Below are 23,990 nucleotides of genomic sequence, written 5' to 3'. Positions count from 1 at the left end.
AAGTCAAAATTTTGAGAAAAAAGTCAAAATGTCAAGATTAATGTTGAAGTACAATCTTGAGAAAAAAGTTGAAATGTCGAGAAAAAAGTTGAAATGTTGAGAAAAAAGTTGAAATGTTGGGGAAAAAGTTGAAATGTTGAGAAAAAAGGTGAAATGTTGGGGAAAAAGTTGAAATGTTGGGGAAAGTCAAAATTTCGAGAAAAAGGTTGAAATGCCGAGATTAAAAAGGAAAGGAAAAATGAAGAAAAAAAGAGAAAAGGATGTTTGACCTTTTTTTTCCTTTTTCCTTTTTTTCTCTTTGCTCTTTTTTCTTCCTTTTTCCTTTCCTTTTTAATTTCGACATTTCAACTTTTTTGTCGAAATTTTGACTTTTCCTCGACATTTCGACTTTTTTCTCAACATTTCAACTTTCTTCTCGACATTTCAACTTTTTTCTCAACAGTTCGACTTTTTTCTCAAAATTTCGACTTTTTGTCGTAAGTACAATCTTGAGAAAAAAGTTGAAATGTTGAGAAAAAAGTCGAAATGTTGAGAAAAAAGTCAATGTCAAGAAAAAAGTCAAAATGTCGGGGAAAAAGTCAGAATTTCGAGAAAAAGGTCGAAATGGCGAGATTAAAAAGGAAAGGAAAAAGGAAGAAAAAAAGAGAAAAAAAGAAAAAAAAAAAAAAAGAAAAAAAGGAAAAAAAAGGAAAAAAGAAGAAAAAAAGGAAAAAAAAAGTTCAAACATTTTTGAAAAAGCTCCAGGGAGCCACTAGGGCGGCGCTAAAGAGCCGTGGGTTGCAGACCCCCGTTTTAGTAGCTTAAATTCTTTGACTAATGAAACCGAACAGAGCATGAAGTAACTTTACAACCTGGAAAGGCTGAGCAGACTCTGAAAAGACTTAGATGGGCCAGTTTTGAGGGATTTATGGACGGAGGAATGTTCATATCTAAGCTCATCTCATTGATTTGAGAAGGGCAGTAAATTAAGCAAAATCTCTATTGAAGTGTAATGAGGTGCAACGTTTGATTTTCTCTTCTTTTGATGCCAGAACAAATACAATATAATGAACCTTTTTAAACCACAACCACAAAGTCCTGATGATGTAGCAATTAATAATTGAGGCGTGTTAATAATTCATTGTATTTTAATTTTAATGTTGACTGTAATCACTGATTCAGTCAAGAATATTTATGGTGAAACACCAAAGATCTTAAAAAGTACAAATTTAAAAAAGTACGTGTTGTCTTAGTGAAATGGGTGAACACAAAACTTGACTTACCCTGGTTCCTTTTTTTCCAGTTGGACCGATTATCTGTTGTGATGAAGGACAGAACATGGAGAGTTGATTCACATCTGAGTTTGTTTGCAGCAGTTGTGGAGTTTAAATGCATGTAGTAGTTTTCTTACACCCTTGGCCGGATCTCCAGGGGTTCCTCGTGGACCTTCGTCTCCCTTCAGCCCTATCGGCCCCGTCAGTCCCTTGAAAAGTCAAAGAAACCATGTCAAAATAAGATAATTGAACTCAACTGAACACGAAACTGCTTTGCCAAAAACTCGTATTTTATATTTTGCGATCAACCAATTAAAACCTTCATATCTTGTGTTCTGTAAAATTATACCTTTATCTTCAAAGAAATCCTTTTATTTTTTTTAATTAAACCTTTTTAGTAATTAAAGAATGCTTTCATTGGAATTAATCAATGGAGCATTTGAAGATATGAAGATTGAGAGTAATGAAGACGGGGAGGTCTTTTATTCACCTGTCAATCATGTTGAGTGTACTGAGAGTTATTGTTTTTACCGTTAAAGATAAGCTGCTGTACTCAGCCGTCAGCATACAACCAGTACTGGAGTTGTAAAAAGAAATCAGGGGGGATGGTGGATTTGATCATATGGGGACAGATAATTTGTGCTGATTACAAATAATATATTACAAATAATAGCAGTGACCAAAACACCTGCAGAAATACTGCAGGAATGACATAGCAGCAGTTAAATGCAGCCTTCTGTAAGCTTTAAATATCCACTGGGCTTACATCAAATACATCAAAACACAACAATAAAAAACACTTTTCTGAACTTATCAATATGACTCTGTCCTTCACAGGATAAGTAAAATGGATCACTGCAAAAACTCAAAATCTTAACAAGAATATTTGTCTTATTTCTAGTTAAAATCTCATTACACTTAAAACAAGACTCATCACAGGAAAAAACAACAATTTTCACCTGTTTCAAGTAGATTTTCACTTGAAATAAGTAGAAAATCTGCCAGAAGATAAATCTTGTCCCACTGGCAGATTTTTCTACTTATTTCAAGTGAAAATCTACTTGAAATAGGTGAAAATTGTCAAATAAAAAAATATTTTTGGTAATGACTCTTGTTTTAAATGTAATGAGATTTTTCGACTAAAAATTAGACATTTTAACTAGAAATAAGACAAATATTCTTGGTAAGATTTTGAGTTTTTGCAGTTTTGTACATAGACGGTCAGAGCAGACGTTTCTTTGTTTGGCGCATGTGTGTTGTTGTTTTTTTCCTTATGGGTTATTAATTTTTAAGAATTTAACCTTTTTTTAATGTGAGGAACATGTTTGCCTTATCTGCACTGCAAAAAACTCAAAATCTTAACAAGAATATTTGTCTTATTTCTAGTTAAAATGTCTCATTTTAGTAAAAAAAATCTCATTACACTTAAAACAAGACTCATCACTGGAAAAAACAACAATTTTCACCTGTTTCAAGTAGATTTTCACTTGAAATAAGTAGAAAAATCTGCCAGTGGAACAAGATTTTTTTGCTTGTAATGAGAAGATAAATCTTGTCCCACTGGCAGATTTTTCTACTTATTTCAAGTGAAAATTTACTTGAAACAGGTGAAAATGGTCAAATAAGTTATTTTTCTGGTGTTATTTTTCTGGTGATGACTCTAAATGTTGAAATAGCAGTAAAACCACATTCATTGATGAAATGACATAAGGGATGGAAAGGAGGGATGGCAGTTTTACAGGGGGGGATGATTTGGACCGTTTTTATTTCAGGGGGGGATGCCATCCCCCCTCATCCCCCTCAACTCCAGTACTGGATACAACCATTATGTGTGAACAATCACCAAACCCTCTGCAAATGCAGATGGAGATCTTTTGCCATAAACCTGTTGTCGTCATGGAAACCCCCACGTGGCTGCAGCCAGTGAGACGGCGAGGGACGAGCTGACGTCACCGCGAGGAAAGACGGTAAACCTAATGTCCCGTTCGTAAGTACAACTGTTTCATCATAAACGATCTTTAACACACCCCGGAGAGCAGGGGACATGTCTTTTCCTCTCCGTCCGCGTTCAGAACAATTTCCATTTTCAGGTGTGCAATTGTTGCGTTGCCCGCGGTTACGCCTCATTTCCAGCATGTGTTTTATTGACTGAAGTGGTCGGGAGAGCAGTTGGATGACCGGGCTGGTGTCTGATGGTGGAGTGTGTGAAACCAGTCAGGCTTCAAGTTGGATAAGTCACAAACATTGAGAGCAAATGGACTGTCTCACCACGACCAGCACCCGCCCTCGCCAAAAACATACACGTCTGAAGTCAAAGAGAAGGATCATTAAAGAAGGAGAGGGTAAACTTTGCTGCTGCTTTCTCAGATGGAGATAACTCTTAGCAAACAAGCCTCTCTGAAGCCACAGGCGTAGGGCCCTTGTAATGTTCCCTAGGGATTGGGACACCACTTGCTACGTCACTGCGTGGTTTACGTTCGGGTACGTAAGCGACTGCGTAGTTACGTTTGCACAAACGTCACACCATATCAGGAAGCCCAGAGCTAAAAGCTGTTTTAATTTCCACAGTAGCGCTGTTAATATGCCACTTTATTAAGTTTTAATATTTTTTCAGGCGTAAAAGTAACCGTTAAGATCCCCAACCTGGGCTCAGTTTATCCAAATAACGCCTGTTAAGAAATTTGCTCCGATGTTTTCGGGATGAGAAGAGCCGCCGGCTCAGGAGCTGATTTATGGTTCCACGTTAAATCGACACATACCCCTTTTACACCAAGCTGGTTCCAGGGCTGGTGCTAGTGCTGGAGCTAGAGCCGGTTCGCGGTTGGTTCTTAAGTAAGAACCGTTTGCTTCTACACAGCTGGTGTTGGCCTGGAGCTGGCCAGAGAGACACGTCATCACGTCACCACGCCCCCTCGTTTTCATCCCTACCCTGATCAGGAAGCTGAGAGCCAAAAGCCGTTTTAATTTCAGCTGTAGCACTGTTAATATGGCACTTTATTAAGTTTTAATATTTTTTCAGGTAAAGTAACCTTTAAGATCCCCAACCTGGGCTCAGTTTATCCAAATAACGCCTGTTAAGAAATTTGAGCCGGCAGCTCCTCTCCTCTACTCTCCTCCTCCGTAACATAAGCCGTAGGCTCTGCGTTGGTGTAACGTGGAACCAGAACCGCGGGCTGGGAGGCGTCCCCGCGGGCCAGGATTTTTTATTAAATAAATGGATCGAGCTGCCGCTGCATCGGCGGGCTCCGCAGCCTCGCGTCCAAGCGTCCCGGGGCTGGAACGCTCCCCCGCGGGCTGGGACGCGAGGCTGCGCCGCTGCATCGGCGGCACGGAGCCCGCAGACGTTACTGTTGGTGGATTGTACCGTAGACCACTGCTGCTTCTGTTTTACATCCATTATTAAATAAATGGATGTAATAATAAAAGAGTCTGCTAACTTAACCGCCTTCTTCAACGCTACGTTGTTTAAAAACGGCGCGCTTCCGCGTTTATTCTGCTTTGGTTGTTCAGTAACACCGTCCCCAGCCCCGCCCCCAGCCCCCAGCCCCCGACGTAACTGGTTCTTTGACCTGGCCCAGCAGCTCAAAGGGGCTGGCGTAGCACCAGTTTTGAGAGTCAGGAGCCGGAGCTTGGGCTGTGTAAAACCAAAGAACTGGTGCTAAGTCTGGCTCTAGCCCAGAACCAGCCCTGGAACCAGCTTGGTGTAAAAGGGGTAACAGAGCCTACGGCGTAGGTTACGCGGCGACGCGCACCGTACGGCGCGCGTCGCCGCGTAACCTACGCCGTAGGCTCTGCGTTGGCGTTGGTGGAACCATAATTCAGCCTTTATTCTGGCGAGATCTGAAAAGATTTCGCAACAACGACCAAGCGAGTGATTATGTACATTCACTGAGTGAATATTATGAAAGTAAAATATATATTTCTCGCTAGAAATGTAATCAAAACGCATTTTTATGCAGAAACTAACTCAAAATATTGATTTTATTCACTAAAAATTAGAAATGTCCGCCATGTTTTTTTGTTTGATTCAGTCTGCAAATGATGACGTAAATCATTCTGGGAAATTTTTCTGGCCTTTTTCTGGCAAAGTCAGAATCTGAAATCCCTCACTCTGAAGGGCTAGATTGATACACACTACCCCTCGTTATGTCCACTAGCCCTAGATGCAAAGAGGAATTGGGACACCACTACCCTCACGGGAACGTGCAAAATGTAGGGGTAGGACTGAAAAGTAGAACTAGGGGGGGATTGGGACTGGCCCTAAAAACAACAGTTACCCACTCTAAATTTACATTTAAAATTAAAATGATACAGCTGGCTCATATACATTTCTAATAACCAATAGACATTTATTTGAACGCGTTTTTGGATCAACTCACTAAGTACTTGATGAAATTACTTTTAATTTGATTAAGTTTAAGTCTGAAAATGTCCATCTCTTCGCTGGACACAGGAATCTCTCAACTCAAGTCGAGGACGTAAACCGCGTTGTCCCAGTTCTGCAATTTTTGCACGCTTGCAACCTGCGCACTCAAACACTTAAGTGCACGTTAAAGCAAGGGCACACTTCGTAGAGCAGAGGTGCAGCCTGGGTATTGGAACATATTGATATTGGGGTATTGGCCCTAGTGTAGTGACATTGTGGGATTGGGTTATTGCTTAATTAAATTAATAATTCAATCGTGCCTTGATTCAGAGGCTGAAACACAAATCGTCTCCAGGTGCTGCCCCCATTTGGCCTGGAGTGGAATTACTACATGGACCATTAAGAAATACTCTTTTATGCAGTCATTTATGTAACTGTGCTGTCTAGTATTTCCTCAATATTTTACAGGTATTCTGTCTGAGCTCCAGTTGCTGAATTTTACACACGTGTGTAATCAATTTGAGGCACTTTTTCCCCCTTCTTTTAATTTCATCATGTTAGTTTGACTTACTTGGAGTCCTTTTGGTCCAATAGGTCCAATTTCTCCACGGTCTCCCTAAAGAATACAAAGGGACCATTACAGCTTTGCTCTGATTGTATGCACACACATCACTCCAGTGTGATTGACCTTACCCCCGACTGAATTAAAATAAAAGTAATTGTTAAGCCAACATTTAAGGCCTAATAAAATAAGGAGAGAATGAACTGGTTGGAGGGTTAAACTCACCTTATCACCTTTCTCCCCTTTGAATCCCTTCTTCCCCTGCAAATGAAAATGGGGAAGCTTGCTATAAATCCTTTCCTCACTGTTTCTTACACACCCTCAGTTAAAAAGGTTTAGCTTTATCTCACTATAACGAGGCAGAAGTAAATTAATTCATATGCACTGGAGGGTAAATCACCAAGAAAGTCATTGTCAGTAATTGAACTGGAGACGACGATTAAGTACAAACCCGAGGGCCGACGATTCCCTGGATGCCTTGCTCTCCACGCTCGCCCTTAAATTATAAATTGCATCGTAATGTTATTCTGCAAATACTTTCATTTGAAACATCAAAACATGTCCCGTTCAGTGTATTGCAATTAAGTATCTGGTACCTTAAAGCCCACCGGTCCTATTAAACCAATATTCCCCTGCAAAACAAAGCAGCAAACAGTGAGTTAAAAAATATTGCAGATACTTAGTGGTGTGAAAATACAGGACTGTCTCAGAAAATTAGAATATTGTGATAAAGTCCTTTATTTTCTGTAATGCAATTAAAAAAACAAAAACGTCATACATTCTGGATTCATTACAAATCAACTGAAATATTGCAAGCCTTTTATTATTTTAATATTGCTGATTATGGCTTACAGCTTAAGAAAACTCAAATATCCTATCTCACAAAAATTAGAATATTCTGGGAATCTTAATCTTAACCCTTGTGCTGTCTTCGGGGTCAAGGAAGGAGGAAGAGAAGAGGGGAGGAAAGAAGGAAGGAAGGAAGAATGAAAAGAAGGAAAGGAGGAAAGAAGGAAGGGAGAAAAGAAGGATGGAAGGAAGGAAGGAAGGAAGGAAGGAAGGAAGGGAGGAAAGAAGGAAGGAAGGAAGGAAGGAAGGAAGGGAGGAAAGAAGGAAGGGAGGAAAGAAGGAAGGGAGAAAAGAAGGATGGAAGGATGGAAGGAAGGAAGGAAGGAAGGAAGGAAGGAAGGAAGGAAGGAAGGAAGGAAGGAAGGAAGGAAGGAAGGAAAGAAAGAAGGAAGGAAGGAAAGAAGGAAGGGAGAAACGAAGGAAGGGATGAAAGAAGGAAGGAAGGAAGGAAGGAAGGAAGGAAGGAAGAAACGAAGGAAGGGATGAAAGAAGGAAGGAAGGAAGGAAGGAAGGAAGGAAGGAAGGAAGGAAGGAAGGAAGGAAGGAAGGAAGGAAGGAAGGAAGGAAGGAAGGAAGGAAGGGAGGGAGGAAAGAAGGATGGAAGGAAGGAAGGAAGGAAAGGAGGATGGAAGGAAAGAAAGAAGGAAAGAAAGAAGGAAGGAAGGAAAGAAGGAAGGGAGAAACGAAGGAAGGGATGAAAGAAGGAAGGAAGGAAGGAAGGAAGGAAGGAAGGAAGGAAGGAAGGAAGGAAGGAAGGAAGGAAGGAAGGAAGGAAGGAAGGAAGGGAGGAAGGGAGGAAAGAAGGAAGGGAGAAAAGAAGGATGGAAGGAAGGAAGGGAAAAAAAGAGGAAGAGAAAAAAGAAGGATGAAGGAAGGAAGGAGAATTAGGTCCTTTTGACCCGAAGACGGTACAAGGGTTAAACTGTAAACCATGATCAGCAATATTAAAATAATAAAAGGCTTGCAATATTTCAGTTGATTTGTAATGAATCCAGAATGTATGACATTTTTGCATTACAGGAAATAAAGGACTTTATCACAATATTCTAATTTTCTGAGACAGTCCTGTACTGTTATTTATTCTGCCATTACTGTTCTTAATAAAGAAACCTCAAATTAATTAAAAAAATTCTGATGTACCTTCTGTCCCGGCTCTCCACGAGGACCTTGATTGCCTTGTATACCAATTCCTTCTTCACCCTGCAAAATTATGCAGAACTTTAAACTCGAACTTTTCCATATTTTTAGCTTTTTATTAGACAGATTGTGTGAGATGGAGTAATTATTAGTAGTTTTACCTTATCTCCTCTCAGACCTGGTAGCCCTGGTACCCCATCGATGCCGATAGGTCCAGGCAAACCCGCAATGCCCTAAAGTAGTTTCCATTTATGTGTGTCGAGGTTTGAGTGGGACAGTAAAAATAGAAGCACAAAAAACACAAACACCAGAAAATATAACAATTATTCTTCTAAAAATGCAACTCTGAACCTTTTTGCCAATATTTTTGACAGTTATGTCCTCACGTCTTTTCCCGCCTCTCCTCTGTCTCCTTTCATGCCCTGCTTCCCCCGTACGCCCTTTCAAAAATTAATTAAAATTTGATCACACATAAAAAGACACCATGCATATTATACAACAAAATAAGAGACTCTGTGGACTTGAAAACAGGCAGATGTGCAAGAATGGCATTAAAGTACAATTAGAGCAAAGAGAAAACAGTGCTCACTTTTGCTCCTGGCTCTCCTTGATCTCCCTGCAAAGCAGTACAGAAAAAAAAACTGCTGTCTCAAAATATTTCGCAAGTTGCACTGATACGTACGGAAGAGTTAGGGCCATGTAAGAGAAAAAATATTTGAGAGGGGAAGTTTTTTTTTTATTGTGCTCTTCAAGAGAAAAGTCGAAAAGTTGAGAAATAAGTCGAAGTTTCGTGAATAAAGTCGAAATTTCGTCTTTTTTCTCAACATTTCGACTTTTTTCTCGAAATTGTACTTCAACATTATTCTAGACATTTCGACTTTTTTTCTCAATATTTCAACTTTTTTCTAGAAATTTTGACTTTTTTCTCGAAATTGTATTTCAACATTAATCTCGACATTTCGACTTTTTTCTCGACATTTCGACTTTTTTCTAGAAATTTTGACTTTTTTCTTGAAATTGTACTTCAACATTATTCTCGACATTTCGACTTTTTTATCAATATTTCGACTTTTTTCTCAAAATTTGGACTTTATTCTCAAAATTGTATTTCAACATTAATCTCGACATTTCGACTTTTTTCTTAACATTTCGACTTTTTTCTAGAAATTGACTTTTTTCTTGAAATTGTACTTCAACATTATTCTCGACATTTCGACTTTTTTATCAATATTTCGACTTTTTTCTCGAAATTTTGACTTTATTCTCAAAATTGTATTTCAACATTAATCTCGACATTTCGACTTTTTTCTCAACATTTCGACTTTTTTCTCGAAATTGTATTTCAACATTAATCTCGACATTTCGACTTTTTTCTAGAAATTGACTTTTTTCTTGAAATTGTACTTCAACATTATTCTCGACATTTCGACTTTTTTATCAATATTTCGACTTTTTTCTCGAAATTTTGACTTTTTTCTCGAAATTGTACTTCAACATTATTCTTGACATTTCGACTTTTTTATCAATATTTCGACTTTTTTCTCGAAATTGTACTTCAACATTATTCTTGACATTTCGACTTTTTTATCAATATTTCGACTTTTTTCTCGAAATTTTGACTTTATTCTCGAAATTGTATTTCAACATTATTCTCAACATTTCGACTTTTTTCTCGACATTTCGACTTTTTTCTCGAAGTGCATAATGAAAAAATAATCTTCCTCCTCTAAAATATTATTTTTATTTTTCTCCTGCCTGGCCCTAATACTCTTCCGTAGATACGTCACAATATCCTGTGAGGTATGAAATATTATCGTGTAATACCCTATAAAAAGTGATAGCAGTGAGATTTTACAGACTTTGTGCTACGTTTCTGATGAATTGTATCTTATACCTTGACAGATAGTCCCGGTGTGCCCGGCGGTCCTGACGGGCCCGGCAGACCCGGAGCTCCGTTGATACCCGGCACTCCAGGTGGTCCCTGGGGGCCCTGAAATGTGGTGAATTATGTTAAGACAATTTTTGAAAAACTCCAACAGTTCTGTTTTTTTTTTTTTTTGAAAGACTTACAGAAGATCCGGGCTCTCCTTTTCGCCCGGGTAGAAAGTTTGAATCGGTGCCGGCTATAACATATCCAGGATCCCCCTTAGGTGGAAACGAAAAGTAAAGGGTTTATACGCGACTGGAAGTGTCTTCAGGGTTTTGTGGTGGTGCTTAAGCCAGAAACGGTGTCGTGGGTTCAGCCTGGTCCAGGATTAGACTTACCCGTTCCCCCCTCTGCCCCTTAGAGCCAGTCTGTCCAGGTTGACCCTGCGATGAAAAGAACAGATAAAACACAAACAGAAACAGTCTTGGACTATAATAGGATCAAGGTAATACAATGCAACTGCATCCATAAAGTTCCCGTAAGGTTTTCTCTTTCCGCCTCCAGTTCCTGCTGAACTCGTACATAATATTTATATATATATGGGTCAAGGACGTGACGCCTATATCTTCTGAAAAACTGATTTTTTTTCAATTCAAAAAAGGTTTAAATGGATAAAAAAATACCAGATATAAGAACTAACTGTCCCACATATGGACTAACTTGAATTTTACAAAAAATACTAGTTATTTGGGATTTTGTTGTCGTTTTAAGCGTCAAAATGTCATGTGGTTCCACCGTCCGACCATGACTCTTGTTTTGAAAACTTTTTTTGAAATCACTCAATCAATCAATGTTTTTAAATCAATCTTCTGCCCTATCTGGCAGGATTTCCCAAGTGTCCTGTAGTGTGTAAGATTGCAACACATTTGTATTTATATTTCCATCATAATATACAAACAAAGTTTAACTGATGTCCATTTGATGAAATATCACGTGTGCGACCATTAAAAAAACAACCATTTCTGTATAATACTGAAAACTTGTAAAAAAAAAAAGGAAATTAATTTATTTTAATATGGATCATGGTTGCACCACATGACTTTTTTTAAGGCTAGTGCCAATTCATCTTGACAAAAAACTCACTTAATTTAAAAATTTTATATGAATTTATGTGTACCCAACATTCTTAATGTTTGAAATACTGCAATAGATATTCTTTTTTTTATTATTTTAAAATTGACCTGTTGAAAATCCTTATTCGTCATTGACCCATATACTATATATTCTGTATTTTCAGGCATTGTTTTACTGTGTCTGTTTGTGCTCTTTTACCAATAACCTGTTCAAATAGGCTCTGATTTTTCCTCTTGTTTTGAATGTCTGTCTTAATTCCTCAAAACTTTCATTACCCTCTTTTTTCTCACACAAATCAATAGAAAATACAATATAAAGTACCTTACTAGGTAACTTCAGAAGTCTAAAGTGTCCACTTTCCAAAATACATTCCTTCATTTCCTTCATTTTCATGATGGAGGTTCAAAGAGTCTAAATCTCTTTTGGCTCCAGCGTATAAATCACATCATTTCCACTCTTGTGAAAACTCGGAGTAACATTCCAACCTTGCTGATGAATGCATGATTAACCTGGAGGGAAATTCTTCAAGTTCTACTCCAACTCCAGACTGTCATTTCTAAGTGGAGTGCTGTTATTGTAGACGGATAACGTGTTGGACGCCTTCATTGAGCTTTGATAATCTTTTTTTCATTTATTTCCCCGCGTGACTTTTATTTTCTGCATTTGCATATTGAGGACAAAGATGTGATAAAGAACCCAGGTTACATTAATCCACGATAACTGTCGTGTATTTGCCGTTTTGATCTCACCATGTCACCCGGGACGCCTGCAGGGCCCTGAGGAGAATAAAACACTCAATGTAATTTGCAGAATCGGATAAGGTCCGTGTGAAGTTTTTGTCATTTTTGAGTTCAGTTACCCGTTGTCCGGCTGAACCCGGGGGTCCAGTTCTTCCCGGTCGCCCTGGCAACCCAGGGATACCATCTGTTCCAGTCGGTCCCTGACAGAAAGACTTCACTGTTAATCTGGAAACAGATGCTGGACGGCTCATTTCTCCTTTCATATTCAATACTTTTTAAAAATATTTGTGTCACGTTCGCACGGACGGATTGAAACATCTAAAGCAATGTTTTTTTTTTACTTCTTTTTATGCAAATGTTGTTATTGTGGCACATCACATCAAAGTAAAATGCATGAAGTGAAGCTGAAACGAGAACAGATGGGAGTTTTTTTCTGTTTTTAGTTGTTTTTTTTAACTGTTATCAGTAACAACGTTATGGGAAGAATAAATACATGGTCCTTACCTTCTCTCCTTTCTCTCCTTTGGAGGACGTGAAAGGATCATAACGTCCGGGGCTTTGCCTGAATCTCTTCAGAAATACACAATAATATTGTTTATGAACTAAATTATTCATTGACAGATCTTTTAAGTTAATAAGGAAATAAAAACAACCCTACCAGCCCTCCAAGACCTGAATCATCCCCCTGAAACACATTATGGAAACTAAATAATCCGGGTTTACATGAATGCAACAATCTGTTGGGACGTGTCAGTGAACTCACCCTTTCTCCTTTCTGTCCCTGCAGAAATATGATTAACAAGATTAATAGCTGCTTATCAGTATAATACGGAACAGTTCAAGTGTTTCTGTACTAACCTTTACACACTGGGAGGAGCAGGGACCCTGAGGCTTTTCCTGCTCCTCCGGGTCTTCAGTTGGAGTGTCTAACTGAGCACTCTGGACAGAAAAGGAGAAAAAAAACACATTATGAGTTGTCCAACTAACCTAACGTGGACTGAAACAGCAGAGGAGGCTTTCTAATGAAGCCACATAGGGCCTGATTTACTAAGATCCTAAATAAAGAGTACTAAATTGCGTGTGCACTGAAAAAGTTTGCGCGTGCTGTTGTTGTGTGTGTTTTGCGGGTGATCAACTAAGATTGCATGCGCAATTGATAACAGGTGCAAACCGCAGTATTTAAATGAGGTGTTGCGTGTCTTTGCGCCATGGAGAGTGGATGGAAAGCAGGATATAGTCGCAAGCGCAAAATGAAATTTGACGAGTTGGAGTTAGAGATATTAGTGGAAGAGGCAAATTGTTGTGCCGTATTCAGCACCCCTGCCGTGAAAAGCACCCCCTCGTCGACATATATTACCCACAGATCTCTTATTCACGAGTAAATGTCAAAAAGGACTAAATGCTCATGTTTAATTTACTACAAATGACAACGTACACACAATGACAAAAATGATATTCTCATTCCGTGTCACGTTCTGTTTAGCGTCCAGTTTTGTGTTAATGATTCATGTTTAAATGCGCTCATGGATTCCACAATAGTCATACTTTCCCACAATCACAGTCACAGATAACAAAAATGGGGTAAATGGTTATTGATGTCATTCATTAATAGCCTGCTTACTGTGTTGTCTTCCATAATATTTGTAAATATATATAATATAAACTCCTAAGTATGTGTTTGTGTGAGTGTGTATGAGGGGGTGCTTTTCACGGCAGGGGTGCTGAATACGGCACAACACCACAATAACAGCAGCCATCGGTGCGTAATGCTGGGCAGATTAGCACCTTCCTTTCGAACGTATTAAATACAGACGCAATCACAATCCCCGCAAAAACTTTCAGGCTTGGTAAATCTCATTGCGCGTGGTAAATGGACATATCTGCATTTTCCCCTCCCAGTATTTAGTGATTTCTGGCGGGTACGCCCCATATTGATTATTCATCAGGGCAAAAGTACTAAATGAACAGCGTGTGCTAATTTTGCTCATTTGAGAGGCGCAGTCCTCTTTGCACGCTGTTAGTAGATCAGCTTGCACATTAGTTTGCGGGTGATGTCAAGTTTGCACACGTTTTTACACATGCAAACCTTTAGTAAATCAGGCCCATAGAGCGCTATGGTGTGTGGATTTGAAAAGCAAGAGCATGTATCATTCAGTAAAAGCCGTGTGCACAAATAAAATAAATAAATAAAGCTACAAGCAGCCATGAACGGGCCCTCGCACCCTTGTGCACGTTCAGGCTGCAGTGGAAGCTTGTATGACTTCATGTAGATTCTTCAGGGCTGGAAATTTAGAGGATGACACCACCCACGACTCTCTATGTCAAACCATTCAAAAGTTATGGCAGAAAGTAGGAACTATCAAATATTGACCAATCAGAAGAAGGAGCGGGGCTAATTCATGCCCATGAAGGTCAAGGAGTCAAAACCGAGTCTGATGACACCACCCACGAGTCTCTATGTCAAACCATTCAAAAGTTATGACAGAAAGTAGGAACTATCAGATATGGACTAATCAGATGAAGGGTGGGCGCGCTTTTTGGCATCTATCGTCGCCACGGTAACGCTTTTGACTGAGAAAAGTAATGCCTATCGTCGCAGGATGGAGACGCACATTTTGATGTATAACACACCTGGGTGCACGTTACGGTTCGGGCGAAGAAGCAGCGGAAGAAATGGCTTAAATTGCACCAAAATTACATGATTAATTCAAAATGGCCGACTTCCTGTTTGGTTTCGGCCATGGCGCCAAGAGACTTTTCTTTAAGTTGCGACATGATACAGGTGTGTACCGATTTTCGTGCATGTACATCAAACCGTATTGTGGGGCTTGAGGCACAAAGTTTTCTAGGGGGCGCTGTTGAGCCATTATGCCACGCCCATTAATGCAAACCATTAAATATCTAATTTTTTGTCAGGCCTGGCTTGCGTGCAAAATTTGGTGACTTTTGGGGCACATTAATCACCTCAGAAACAACGATTACAGATGCATGATTATAAAGTGAGTGTAGGAAGTGTTCCTAGTCACCTCGTCCTGCAGAGTGAACTCGGAGAGAAGTTCCTCACCGCAGAGGCTGTTGATAAATTCTCTCTCTACGGAGGGGAAGCCGTCGAAGGTCGGGGAGTAGAAGATGTTTTTGTAGCTGGTGGGAGATGCAATTTTATTCAGCTCCTCGATGTCTGCGTTAGAAACCCCGACAGCCAGGATGCTGACCCCTGTAGAGATACGGATTCAAAACATGCATGTAACACTTACCGTGAATAGTGCAATAAGTACCACATGTTCTGGGCTCCTACACTGCACAAACTCAAAATCTTACCAGGAATATTTGTCTTATTTCTAGTTAAAATGTCTAATTTTTAGTTTTTTTAGTTTAGTTTCAAGTAAATTTTTACTTGAAATAAGTAGAAAAATCTGCCAGTGGAACAAGATTTTTTTGCTTGTAATGAGAAGATAAATCTTGTCCCACTGGCAGGTTTTTCTGAGCTGAACAATTGTTTCTTTAACTGGCGTTTGAATATGGAGATGGACTGTGACTTTTTAAGGCTCATCATTCAACTCGTTCCAAATCTGTGGTCCCCGACACACAACACTCAATACTTGTTCCCACAAGTTTACATTTTATCACTATAATAAGGTGTTTATGTCTAGTATTGTGGGTGTGCAGGGGACCAACGGAGATTAGGATGAGTTGAGTTAGTCTGGGATTCAAACCTGAGACCCCCTGATATATTGTACAAGCATTATGGAAGTAATTATATTCTTTAAGGCGAAGAATACCATAGTGGGCAAACAGATGTCGAGTAGGTGAGTTAAATTCAGTCCAAGAGATGGCACAGATCATTTTTTTCTGTAAAATTTCTAATTTTTTTAGATGACTGGGGTAAGTATTACACCAAATAATATTGCAGTAATTTAAATGAGGTTCAAACAAGGTTTTATAAAGAGTGAGAAGGGCAGAGCGTGGAAGCAGGAGTCTCGGTTTGAAAAACGGACAGACATATTTAGATAGTTTTTCCACAAGGTGATCTATATGACATTTAAAATTTAGACAGTCATCAATGAGGACCCCAAGGAACTTTGTAGAGTTTACTCTCTTTATTTCTTCATCATTTATCACGATCTGAAAGCCCAAATTTTCCATATTTATTCATTTTTTATTGAAACAAAATAATATATAATTTTCTTTTCTTAATATTAAGAGAGAGTTTATTTACTTTAAAGGGATTGTGACATGAAAAACACATTTTTCTTGATTTTTTGTGTTTTGTTGGGTGTCTTGACATCAATTACACCCAAAAAACAACAAACTTTTAACATTCAATGTATTGTGTGCTTTCTGGGATTTTCCGCATAACTGTGCAAAAACGGCGCATGTGGTTTGGTGGCGGATCGTTACGTAACGATCCGCTAAATCACCGCCCCCTCCACCCAGCTCCCTGCCTCCTCTCCTCTCCAGCGCACCATAAAGGCTGATTTATGGTTCCGCGTTACACCGACGCAGAGCCTACGGCGTAAGGTTACGCGGCGACGCCCACCGTACGCTGAACCCTACGGCGTAGGCTCTGCGTCGATTTAACGCGGAACCATAAATGAGGCTTAACACGGAGCTGTTTAGAGCGTCTTTTGTTCTAATCACCGGAGGAAAACTGCTAAGAAGACCCGCGGCCACTGACTGGACTTAAGATAAGGGGACAGTGCTGCTTGCATGCCTTTATTTTTATGATTGTTTGCTGTGGTTCGCCGTGCTGCTTTTCCGTGCATGCTTCGCCTGTCGCTCCCGGCTTAACTCTCCGACGCCGCTGTGAGCGTATGGCTGGAGGAGGAGGAGGTTTGGAGGAGGAGCGGAGCAATGATTGACAGGAAAGGGGGGAAAGGAAGCATTTTTCACGGGGCAAAAAAACACTGTAATAAAAAGCCAGGAAAAGAGTACTAGAGTGAAGTTTTTCTTGTTACACTCTTTTAGACACATTTGAGGGATGTTGGCCAAGACTTTTAATAGTGTTAAAAGCATGTTAAAAATGATGTCACAATACCTTTAAACCAAATGTCCACTTTAGAGAGCTCAGTATTAAGGAGGTCTTGGAGTTCATGAATGTTTTTATGTGATATTAAAATGTTTGTATCATCAGCAAAAATGATTTTTTGGAAGACCTTAGAGAAGTTGACCAGATCATTTGTATAAATAATAAAGAGTAAGGGCCCTAAAATAGAACCCTGAGGAACCCCATATTTGATGTGTCTATATTGAGATTTGTTGTCACGGATGTGAACATATTGTTGTCTCTGTGAAAGGTAACCATTAAGAGCTGTGCCTCTTATCCCATAGTGGGTCAATTTGTTTAGCAGTATGTTATGATCGATGGTATCAATTCATAGTATAATAGTCATGAGCACCAACCCAAAGCGTGTGCGACTCTGGACGGCGGCGTCACGTCATCCTGGGCCCGGCCGTCTGTGATCAGAACCAGGACGTGGGCCACGTCCTGCCTCATCCCCAAAGACTCCTGGAACAGCTCTTGCAGAACGTAGCTGATGCCTTTTCCTAGGTCAGACATTTCAGGAGCAGAGAAACAAACTTAGAAAAGACGTGAATCTGACACCGTCCCACATGATACCAGTAACTACGTCAGCGGTTAAACGGTGCATCTGTCTGGTCACCGGACAGGGGGACGGTCTGCGATCAGGCAGCTGCTGGAGTTTTTACAGGAATGAGCTTCATCAGGTGACAGGTGGTGGACGGAGAGAGAGACTGACCTGTCCTGGTGTTGCCTCCTCCGTAACGCAGCCCCCGGACGGCCCTGAGCACCGAGTTTCTGTCCTTGTAGTCACTTAGACGGAACTCAATGCGAGGCTCGTCGCTGTAATGAACCACGGCCACCTGAAGGGAGATTGCACATGGTCATGAATCAACACATCGACTTTCTGATCTAATTTAAGCCTCCAGAGCGCAAGATTATGAGAGAAGTATAGATACAATAACTATGCTCTCCTCCTCTCTTTCCTGTCATTCCCTACCTAACAAACCATGAGCCAAATGGTAGCGAGCCTTCTGCCAGTGTTTGAGTCTGAATCTGCCCATTTGGTGAAAAGAAACACATTATGTTCCGGCTAATGACCCCATCCTTCACAGAAGACTCACCTTGTGGGCAAAACTGCAATTAAGATCAGCTTGAGTTGCTGCCGACAAACTTTGCGAGCCAGACTGTGAAAGTTTACGCCTGAAGGTAAATCTTCAGCACGACATGGAGCCAAGAGAAGAGGAGGAACCGACCTGTGTGCCTCGTGGACCGATGACGGGGAAGTACGTGGTCACGCGGAAGATGAAGTCTTTTATCTTGATGAAGTTGTTGACGCCGATGCTCGAGGACTCGTCCACCAGGAACACCACGTCGGCTTTCAGCTTCCCACACACTGAAGCAGAAAGATAAGCAAACGGTGTTGATTATAGATATTTAAAACAGCATTTGACCCAAGAAAAAATAAATAAAAAAAAAAATAAAATATATATATATATATATATATATATATATATATATATATATATATATATATATATATATATATATATATATATATATATGTACATATACACCGTATTTTCTGGACTATAAGGCGCACCTGCATACAAGCCGCATCCGCTCTATTTTAAAAAAAAGATATGCAAGATGCAGATGTTTATGTTGTTAGATTAGATATTTACTACATGTACAGAACATTTTTTGCCTCTTTTTTCCTCTTTTTTCCATCTTTTTTTCTCTTTTTTTCCATCTTTTTTCCTATTTTTTTCTCTTTTTTTCCTCTTTTTTTCCTATTTTTCCTCTTTTTTTCCTCTTTTTTTCCTATTTCTTCCTCTTTATTTTCATCTTTTTTTTCTCTTTTTTCCTATTTTTTCTCTTTTTTTCCAATCTTTTTCCTCTTTTTTCCTATTTTTTTCTCTTTTTTTCCTATTTTTCTCTTTTTTCCTCTTTTTCCCCCTCTTTTTTCCTCTTTTTTTTTCTCTTTTTGCCTATTTTTTTCAAATCTTTTTCCTATTTTTTCCTATTTTTTTCTCTTTTTTTCCTATATTTTTTTCTCTTTTTTTCCTCTTATTTCGTTTTTTTTCCTCTTCTTGTTTTTTCCATCTTTTTTAAAATCTTTTTTCCTATTTTTTCTCTTTTTTCCTCTTTTTTTCTCTCTTTTTTTCCTCTTTTCCCTCCTCTTTTTTCCTCTTTCTTTCTCTTTTTTCTTATTTTTCCTATTTTTTTTCCTCTTTTTCCTATTTTTTTCTGTTTTTTAAATGATGTACATGTATGTACCTAAATAGATCTTTCCTAACAGTGTCTTTTAACACGGCAGCAACTTTGCTGATTAAATCGGGACAGAACCAAGAGAAAATAACCGGTATTTATTTATCTATATTTGAAATCTGCTTCTACCTACTTCCATCTGCTAAAGAAAAAGTATTGATGCTTCTTTGCATTTATTTTGTCTTAGTTTTGATTCTAATTCCGGTTAGAGCGCCCCGAGCAGTGGAAGAAAAATCCACACAATAGCCGCACCTTTGTATAAGCTGCATGGTTCAAAACTTATGAAAAAAGTAGCGGCTTATAGTCCAGAAAATACGGTATATATATACACATTGTATTTTCTGGACTATAAGCCGCACCTGCATACAAGCCGCATCTGCTCTATTTAAAAAAAAGATATGCAAGACGCAGATGTTTATGTTGTTAGATTAGATATTTACTACATGTACAGAACATTTTTTTCTTTTTTCCTATTTTTTTCTTATATTTTTCCTCTTTTTATCTTTTTTTCCTCTTTTTTTCTCTCTTTTTTCCTATATTTTTCCTCTTTCTTCCTCTTTTTTCTCTTTTTCTCTCTTTTTTAATCTTCTTTTCTCTTTTTTCCTATTTCTTCCTCTTTTTTTCTCTTTTTTCCTATTTTTTTCGTTTTTTTAAATGATGTACATGTTTGTACCATCTGCTTCTACCTACTTCTATCTGCTAAAGAAGAAGTAGCGTATTCTTCTTTGCATTTATTTTGTCTTAGTTTTGATTCTAATTCCGGTTAGAGCGCCCATGGTGGAAGAAAAATCCACACCTTTGTATAAGCTGCACGGTTCAAAACCTATGAAAAAAGTAGCGGCTTATAGTCCAGAAAATATGGTATTTATCTAAATATGCACATTCAGAGTCCATCATGTCCCAAATACCTGGCTGTGGAGCGGTTGTCTTTGTGCTCCTCACCGGGGTGAACTTTAGGGACGCGTCTGCAGCTGCTTTGGCTTCAGTGACTCTCGGAGTCTTAGCGGTGAAGGGTTTAGCGGTTGACGGAGCGGTTGGATGCCCGGTGGCCTCTGTGGCGGATCGAGTGACGACAGCATCGCCGTCGGAGGCAGACTGGGAGCCGGTCGTGATACGGATGGAGTTTGGAGCCGCGGTGGTTTGCACAGGCTGGCCCGCTTTAACAGGATCATCTCCCTGCACTGATGCACAGAACCATAACATAACTGATTTATAGGGAAATAAATAAATAACTCCTGGGGTTTATGGGGTGAAGAGGAGTCACTGCAGCAGCTACACATCTGAGGGCTGAATCCACACTGAATTATGCAGATACACACACACACACGGGAAAATAAACTTCTGCTGTTTTCATCTCTGAGTTTAATTGCACTTTCATGGATTCAGAACCAGCTTTTCATTCTGTAATTGCTAAGGCCTTTTCCTCAGCGTGAAGTTGTTCCTACCTTACTTCAAACTGGTGTTTCATGTAAACAATCTACTCAAAGGTTCGTAAGTTTTCATATAACAGGCCAAACAGTGGCTGACTGGTGTCCTGCATCAAACCAGGATCTGATTTAGGAAGTTGATGGAGCTTAAAACCTCCTTTAACCCTGTACTGTCTTTGGGTCAAAATGACCTAATTCTCCCTCCCTCCCTCCCTCCCTCCCTCCCTCCCTCCCTCCTTCCTTTCTTTCCTTGTTTTCTCCCTTCCTTCCTTCCTTCCTTCTTTTCTCCCTTCCTATTTCCTTCCTTCCTTCCGTCCTTCCTTCCTTCCTTCTTGTTTCCCTTCCTCTTTCCTTCCTTCCTTCCTTCCTTCCTTCCTCCCTCCCTCCCTCCCTCCCTTCCTTCCCTTCTTCTTTCCTTCTTTCCTTGTTTTCTCCCTTCCTTCCCTTTTTCCTTCCTTCCTTCCTTCCTTCCTTCCTTCCTTCCTTCCTTGCTTCCTTCCTTCCTTCCCTTCTTCTTTCCTTCTTTCCTTGTTTTCTCCCTTCCTTCCCTCCTTCCTTCCTTCCTTCCTTCCTTCCTTCCTTCCTTCCTTCCTTCCTTCCTTGCTTCCTTCCTTCCCTTCTTCTTTCCTTTCCTTGTTTTCTCCCTTCCTTCCCTCCTTCCTTCCTTCCTTCCTTCCTCCCTTCCTTCCTTCCTTCCTTCCTTCTTGTTTCCCTTCCTCTTTCCTTCCTTCCTTCCTTCCTTCTTGTTTCCCTTCCTCTTTCCTTCCTTCCTTCCTTCCTTGTTTTCTCCCTTCCTTCTTTCCTTGTTTTCTCCGTTCCTTCCTTCCTTCCTTCTTTTCTCCCTTCCTATTTCCTTCCTTCCTTCCGTCCTTCCTTCCTTCCTTCTTGTTTCCCTTCCTCTTTCCTTCCTTCCTTCCTCCCTCCCTCCCTTCCTTCCCTTCTTCTTTCCTTCTTTCCTTGTTTTCTCCCTTCCTTCCCTTTTTCCTTCCTTCCTTCCTTCCTTCCTTCCTTCCTTGCTTCCTTCCTTCCTTCCCTTCTTCTTTCCTTCTTTCCTTGTTTTCTCCCTTCCTTCCCTCCTTCCTTCCTTCCTTCCTTCCTTCCTTCCTTGCTTCCTTCCTTCCTTCCCTTCTTCTTTCCTTCTTTCCTTGTTTTCTCCCTTCCTTCCCTCCTTCCTTCCTTCCTTCCTCCCTTCCTTCCTTCCTCCCTTCCTTCCCTCCTTCCTTCTTGTTTCCCTTCCTCTTTCCTTCCTTCCTTCCTTCCTTCCTTCTTGTTTCCCTTCCTCTTTCCTTCCTTCCTTCCTTCCTTCTTTCCTTGTTTTCTCCCTTCCTTCTTTCCTTGTTTTCTCCCTTCCTTCTTTCCTTGTTTTCTCCGTTCCTTCCTTCCTTCCTCCCCTCCTTCCTTCCTTCTTTTTTCCCTTCCTCTTTTCTTCCTTCCTTCCTTCCTTGCTTCTTTTTTCCCTTCCTCTGTTCTCCCTCCCTTCCTTCTTTCCTTGTTTTCTTCCTTCCTTCCTTCCTTCCTTCCTTCCTTCCTTCCTTCTTTTCATTATTTCTTCCTTCCTTCCTTCCTTCTTTTTTCCTTCCTTCCTTCCTTCCTTCCTTCCTTCCTTCTTGTTTCCCTTCCTCTTTCCTTCCTTCCTTCCTTCCTTCCTCTTTTCTCCCTCCCTTCCTTCTTTCCTTGTTTTCTCCCTTCCTTCTTTCCTTGTTTTCTCTGTTCCTTCCTTCCTTCCTTCCTTCCTTCCTTCCTTCCTTCCTTCCTTCCTCCCCTCCTTCCTTCCTTCTTTTTTCCCTTCCTCTTTTCTTCCTTCCTTCCTTCCTTCCTTCCTTCCTTCCTTCCTTCCTTCCTTCCTTTTTCCCTTCCTCTGTTCTCCCTCCCTTCCTTCTTTCCTTGTTTTCTTCCTTCCTTCCTTCCTTCCTTCCTTCCTTCCTTCCTTCTTTCTTCCTTGCTTCCTTCCTTCCTTGCTTCCTTCCTTCTTTTTTCCCTTCCTCTGTTCTCCCTCCCTCCCTCCCTCCCTCCCTCCCTCCCTCCCTCCCTCCCTTCCTTCCTTCCTTCCTTCCTTCCTTCCTTCCTTCCTTCCTTCCTTCCTTCCTTCCTTCCTTCCTTCCTTCCTTCCTTCCTTCCTTCCTTCCTTCCTTCCTTCCTTCCTTCTTTCCTTCTTCCTTCCTTCCTCTCTTCCTCCTTCCTTGACCCGAAGACAGCACAAGGGTTAAGGAAAAAGCAACCCTTCCCCAAGTACCAAAAACACCCTATAAGGTATCTAAGCTGAATGTGTTCTCTTATCAGACTTCCTCACTGATTCTGACTCTTTCATGAACACTGATTCATGAAACAAAGGTCAAATCTGAGACCCAGAGTTCGATTTTGAACGTACGATCATCTTGGTGGGCGGGTTAATCAGAATCAGAATCAGAATCAGAATCAGAAAAGCAGAAAAGCAGAAAAGCAGAAACTCAGCTGTGACGTGCTTTTCTCCCAAGAATCAGTGGTGGTGAGGAGGAACACTAGTTAGGGCCCGAGTAGTGACAGTGCAAAGGCCCTATTAGTCGGCTGCATTTATGACTTGACCCCAAAAAAATTCTAACAAAAGGTTTTTCAGTGGATTATTGTAGTACTAGGTGTACTTAATGACATCCTAAAAGTCTACCAAAATCTGACCACCAGAAAGGTGTATTTTTCAAGATGGCGACCAAGGTGGCCAAGAAATCCCAGGTGAATAGGGTAAAATTTTTAACAAACAGATATCATCATGAAACTTCCCCAGTTAATTACCTACATGAAGACAAAAAAAAATTGCATTGGAAGTTTTTTGAAATTGTATGTGTAACTATGCAAATTAGGCGTATCTCATTGAATATGCGCCAATTCGCATAAAATAACCTTTGCTCCTTATTCTTTAACAGAGGCAAGCATTTTTGGTGCCAAACCCCATGTTTTTTGATAAAAGCATCTAATTAGAATATTTAAATTATAGTGACATTATTAGCCATGCACATTTAACATTTAATAAAACGGTTATGAAATTGGTTATGATTAAATATTAAATGTACAATTTCCAGTTTCACTTCTATTTCTAATCCTGTATTCAGGAGCTTTCTTTATACCTGTAGTCTAAAAAATCCATTGACTACTACAGTGTGGTACTGTGAAATTAGTCAAAACAGGGTCGTCACGTGAAGGCTCAGTACCACTAACCCCTATAGTTGTTTTTTTTTTGTATTTTTATCTTTTTTTTTCATTGTTTTTATGTTTTTAAGTTTGCTGCAGTTGTTTCTTGTTTATCTTGTATGTTTTTTTTATTTTTGTTTTGTTTTTTCCTTTCACAGTTCGTCGTCACACCCCTCCTCCCATAAAGGTTGATTCTGTAGATTCT

At 39.9% G+C, this 23,990-nt stretch overlaps 1 protein-coding gene across 1 annotated transcript in view; it reads right to left on the bottom strand.

The window, feature by feature from the left end:
- The window catches only part of LOC133424561 (collagen alpha-1(VII) chain-like), a 153,072-nt gene that overhangs the window by 83,696 nt on the left and 45,386 nt on the right, over positions 1-23,990 (bottom strand). The window contains exons 20-43 of the mRNA XM_061715236.1: positions 20,105-20,377; positions 18,182-18,321; positions 17,665-17,788; positions 17,309-17,452; positions 14,935-15,122; positions 12,767-12,847; positions 12,672-12,689; positions 12,567-12,593; positions 12,413-12,478; positions 12,028-12,108; positions 11,918-11,944; positions 10,433-10,477; positions 10,238-10,312; positions 10,062-10,157; positions 8,757-8,783; positions 8,554-8,607; positions 8,329-8,400; positions 8,171-8,230; positions 6,778-6,813; positions 6,633-6,677; positions 6,407-6,442; positions 6,191-6,235; positions 1,391-1,462; positions 1,263-1,295 (exon numbers count right to left, since the gene is read on the bottom strand). Coding sequence (XP_061571220.1) covers positions 1,263-1,295; positions 1,391-1,462; positions 6,191-6,235; positions 6,407-6,442; positions 6,633-6,677; positions 6,778-6,813; positions 8,171-8,230; positions 8,329-8,400; positions 8,554-8,607; positions 8,757-8,783; positions 10,062-10,157; positions 10,238-10,312; positions 10,433-10,477; positions 11,918-11,944; positions 12,028-12,108; positions 12,413-12,478; positions 12,567-12,593; positions 12,672-12,689; positions 12,767-12,847; positions 14,935-15,122; positions 17,309-17,452; positions 17,665-17,788; positions 18,182-18,321; positions 20,105-20,377 — 1,865 coding nt within the window. The remainder of the gene's footprint in view (positions 1-1,262; positions 1,296-1,390; positions 1,463-6,190; positions 6,236-6,406; positions 6,443-6,632; positions 6,678-6,777; positions 6,814-8,170; positions 8,231-8,328; positions 8,401-8,553; positions 8,608-8,756; positions 8,784-10,061; positions 10,158-10,237; positions 10,313-10,432; positions 10,478-11,917; positions 11,945-12,027; positions 12,109-12,412; positions 12,479-12,566; positions 12,594-12,671; positions 12,690-12,766; positions 12,848-14,934; positions 15,123-17,308; positions 17,453-17,664; positions 17,789-18,181; positions 18,322-20,104; positions 20,378-23,990) is intronic.

Source organism: Cololabis saira, chromosome 23 (assembly GCF_033807715.1).
Source record: "Cololabis saira isolate AMF1-May2022 chromosome 23, fColSai1.1, whole genome shotgun sequence".
NCBI lineage: Eukaryota > Metazoa > Chordata > Actinopteri > Beloniformes > Belonidae > Cololabis > Cololabis saira.
This window is presented reverse-complemented; position numbering and strand designations above follow the sequence as displayed.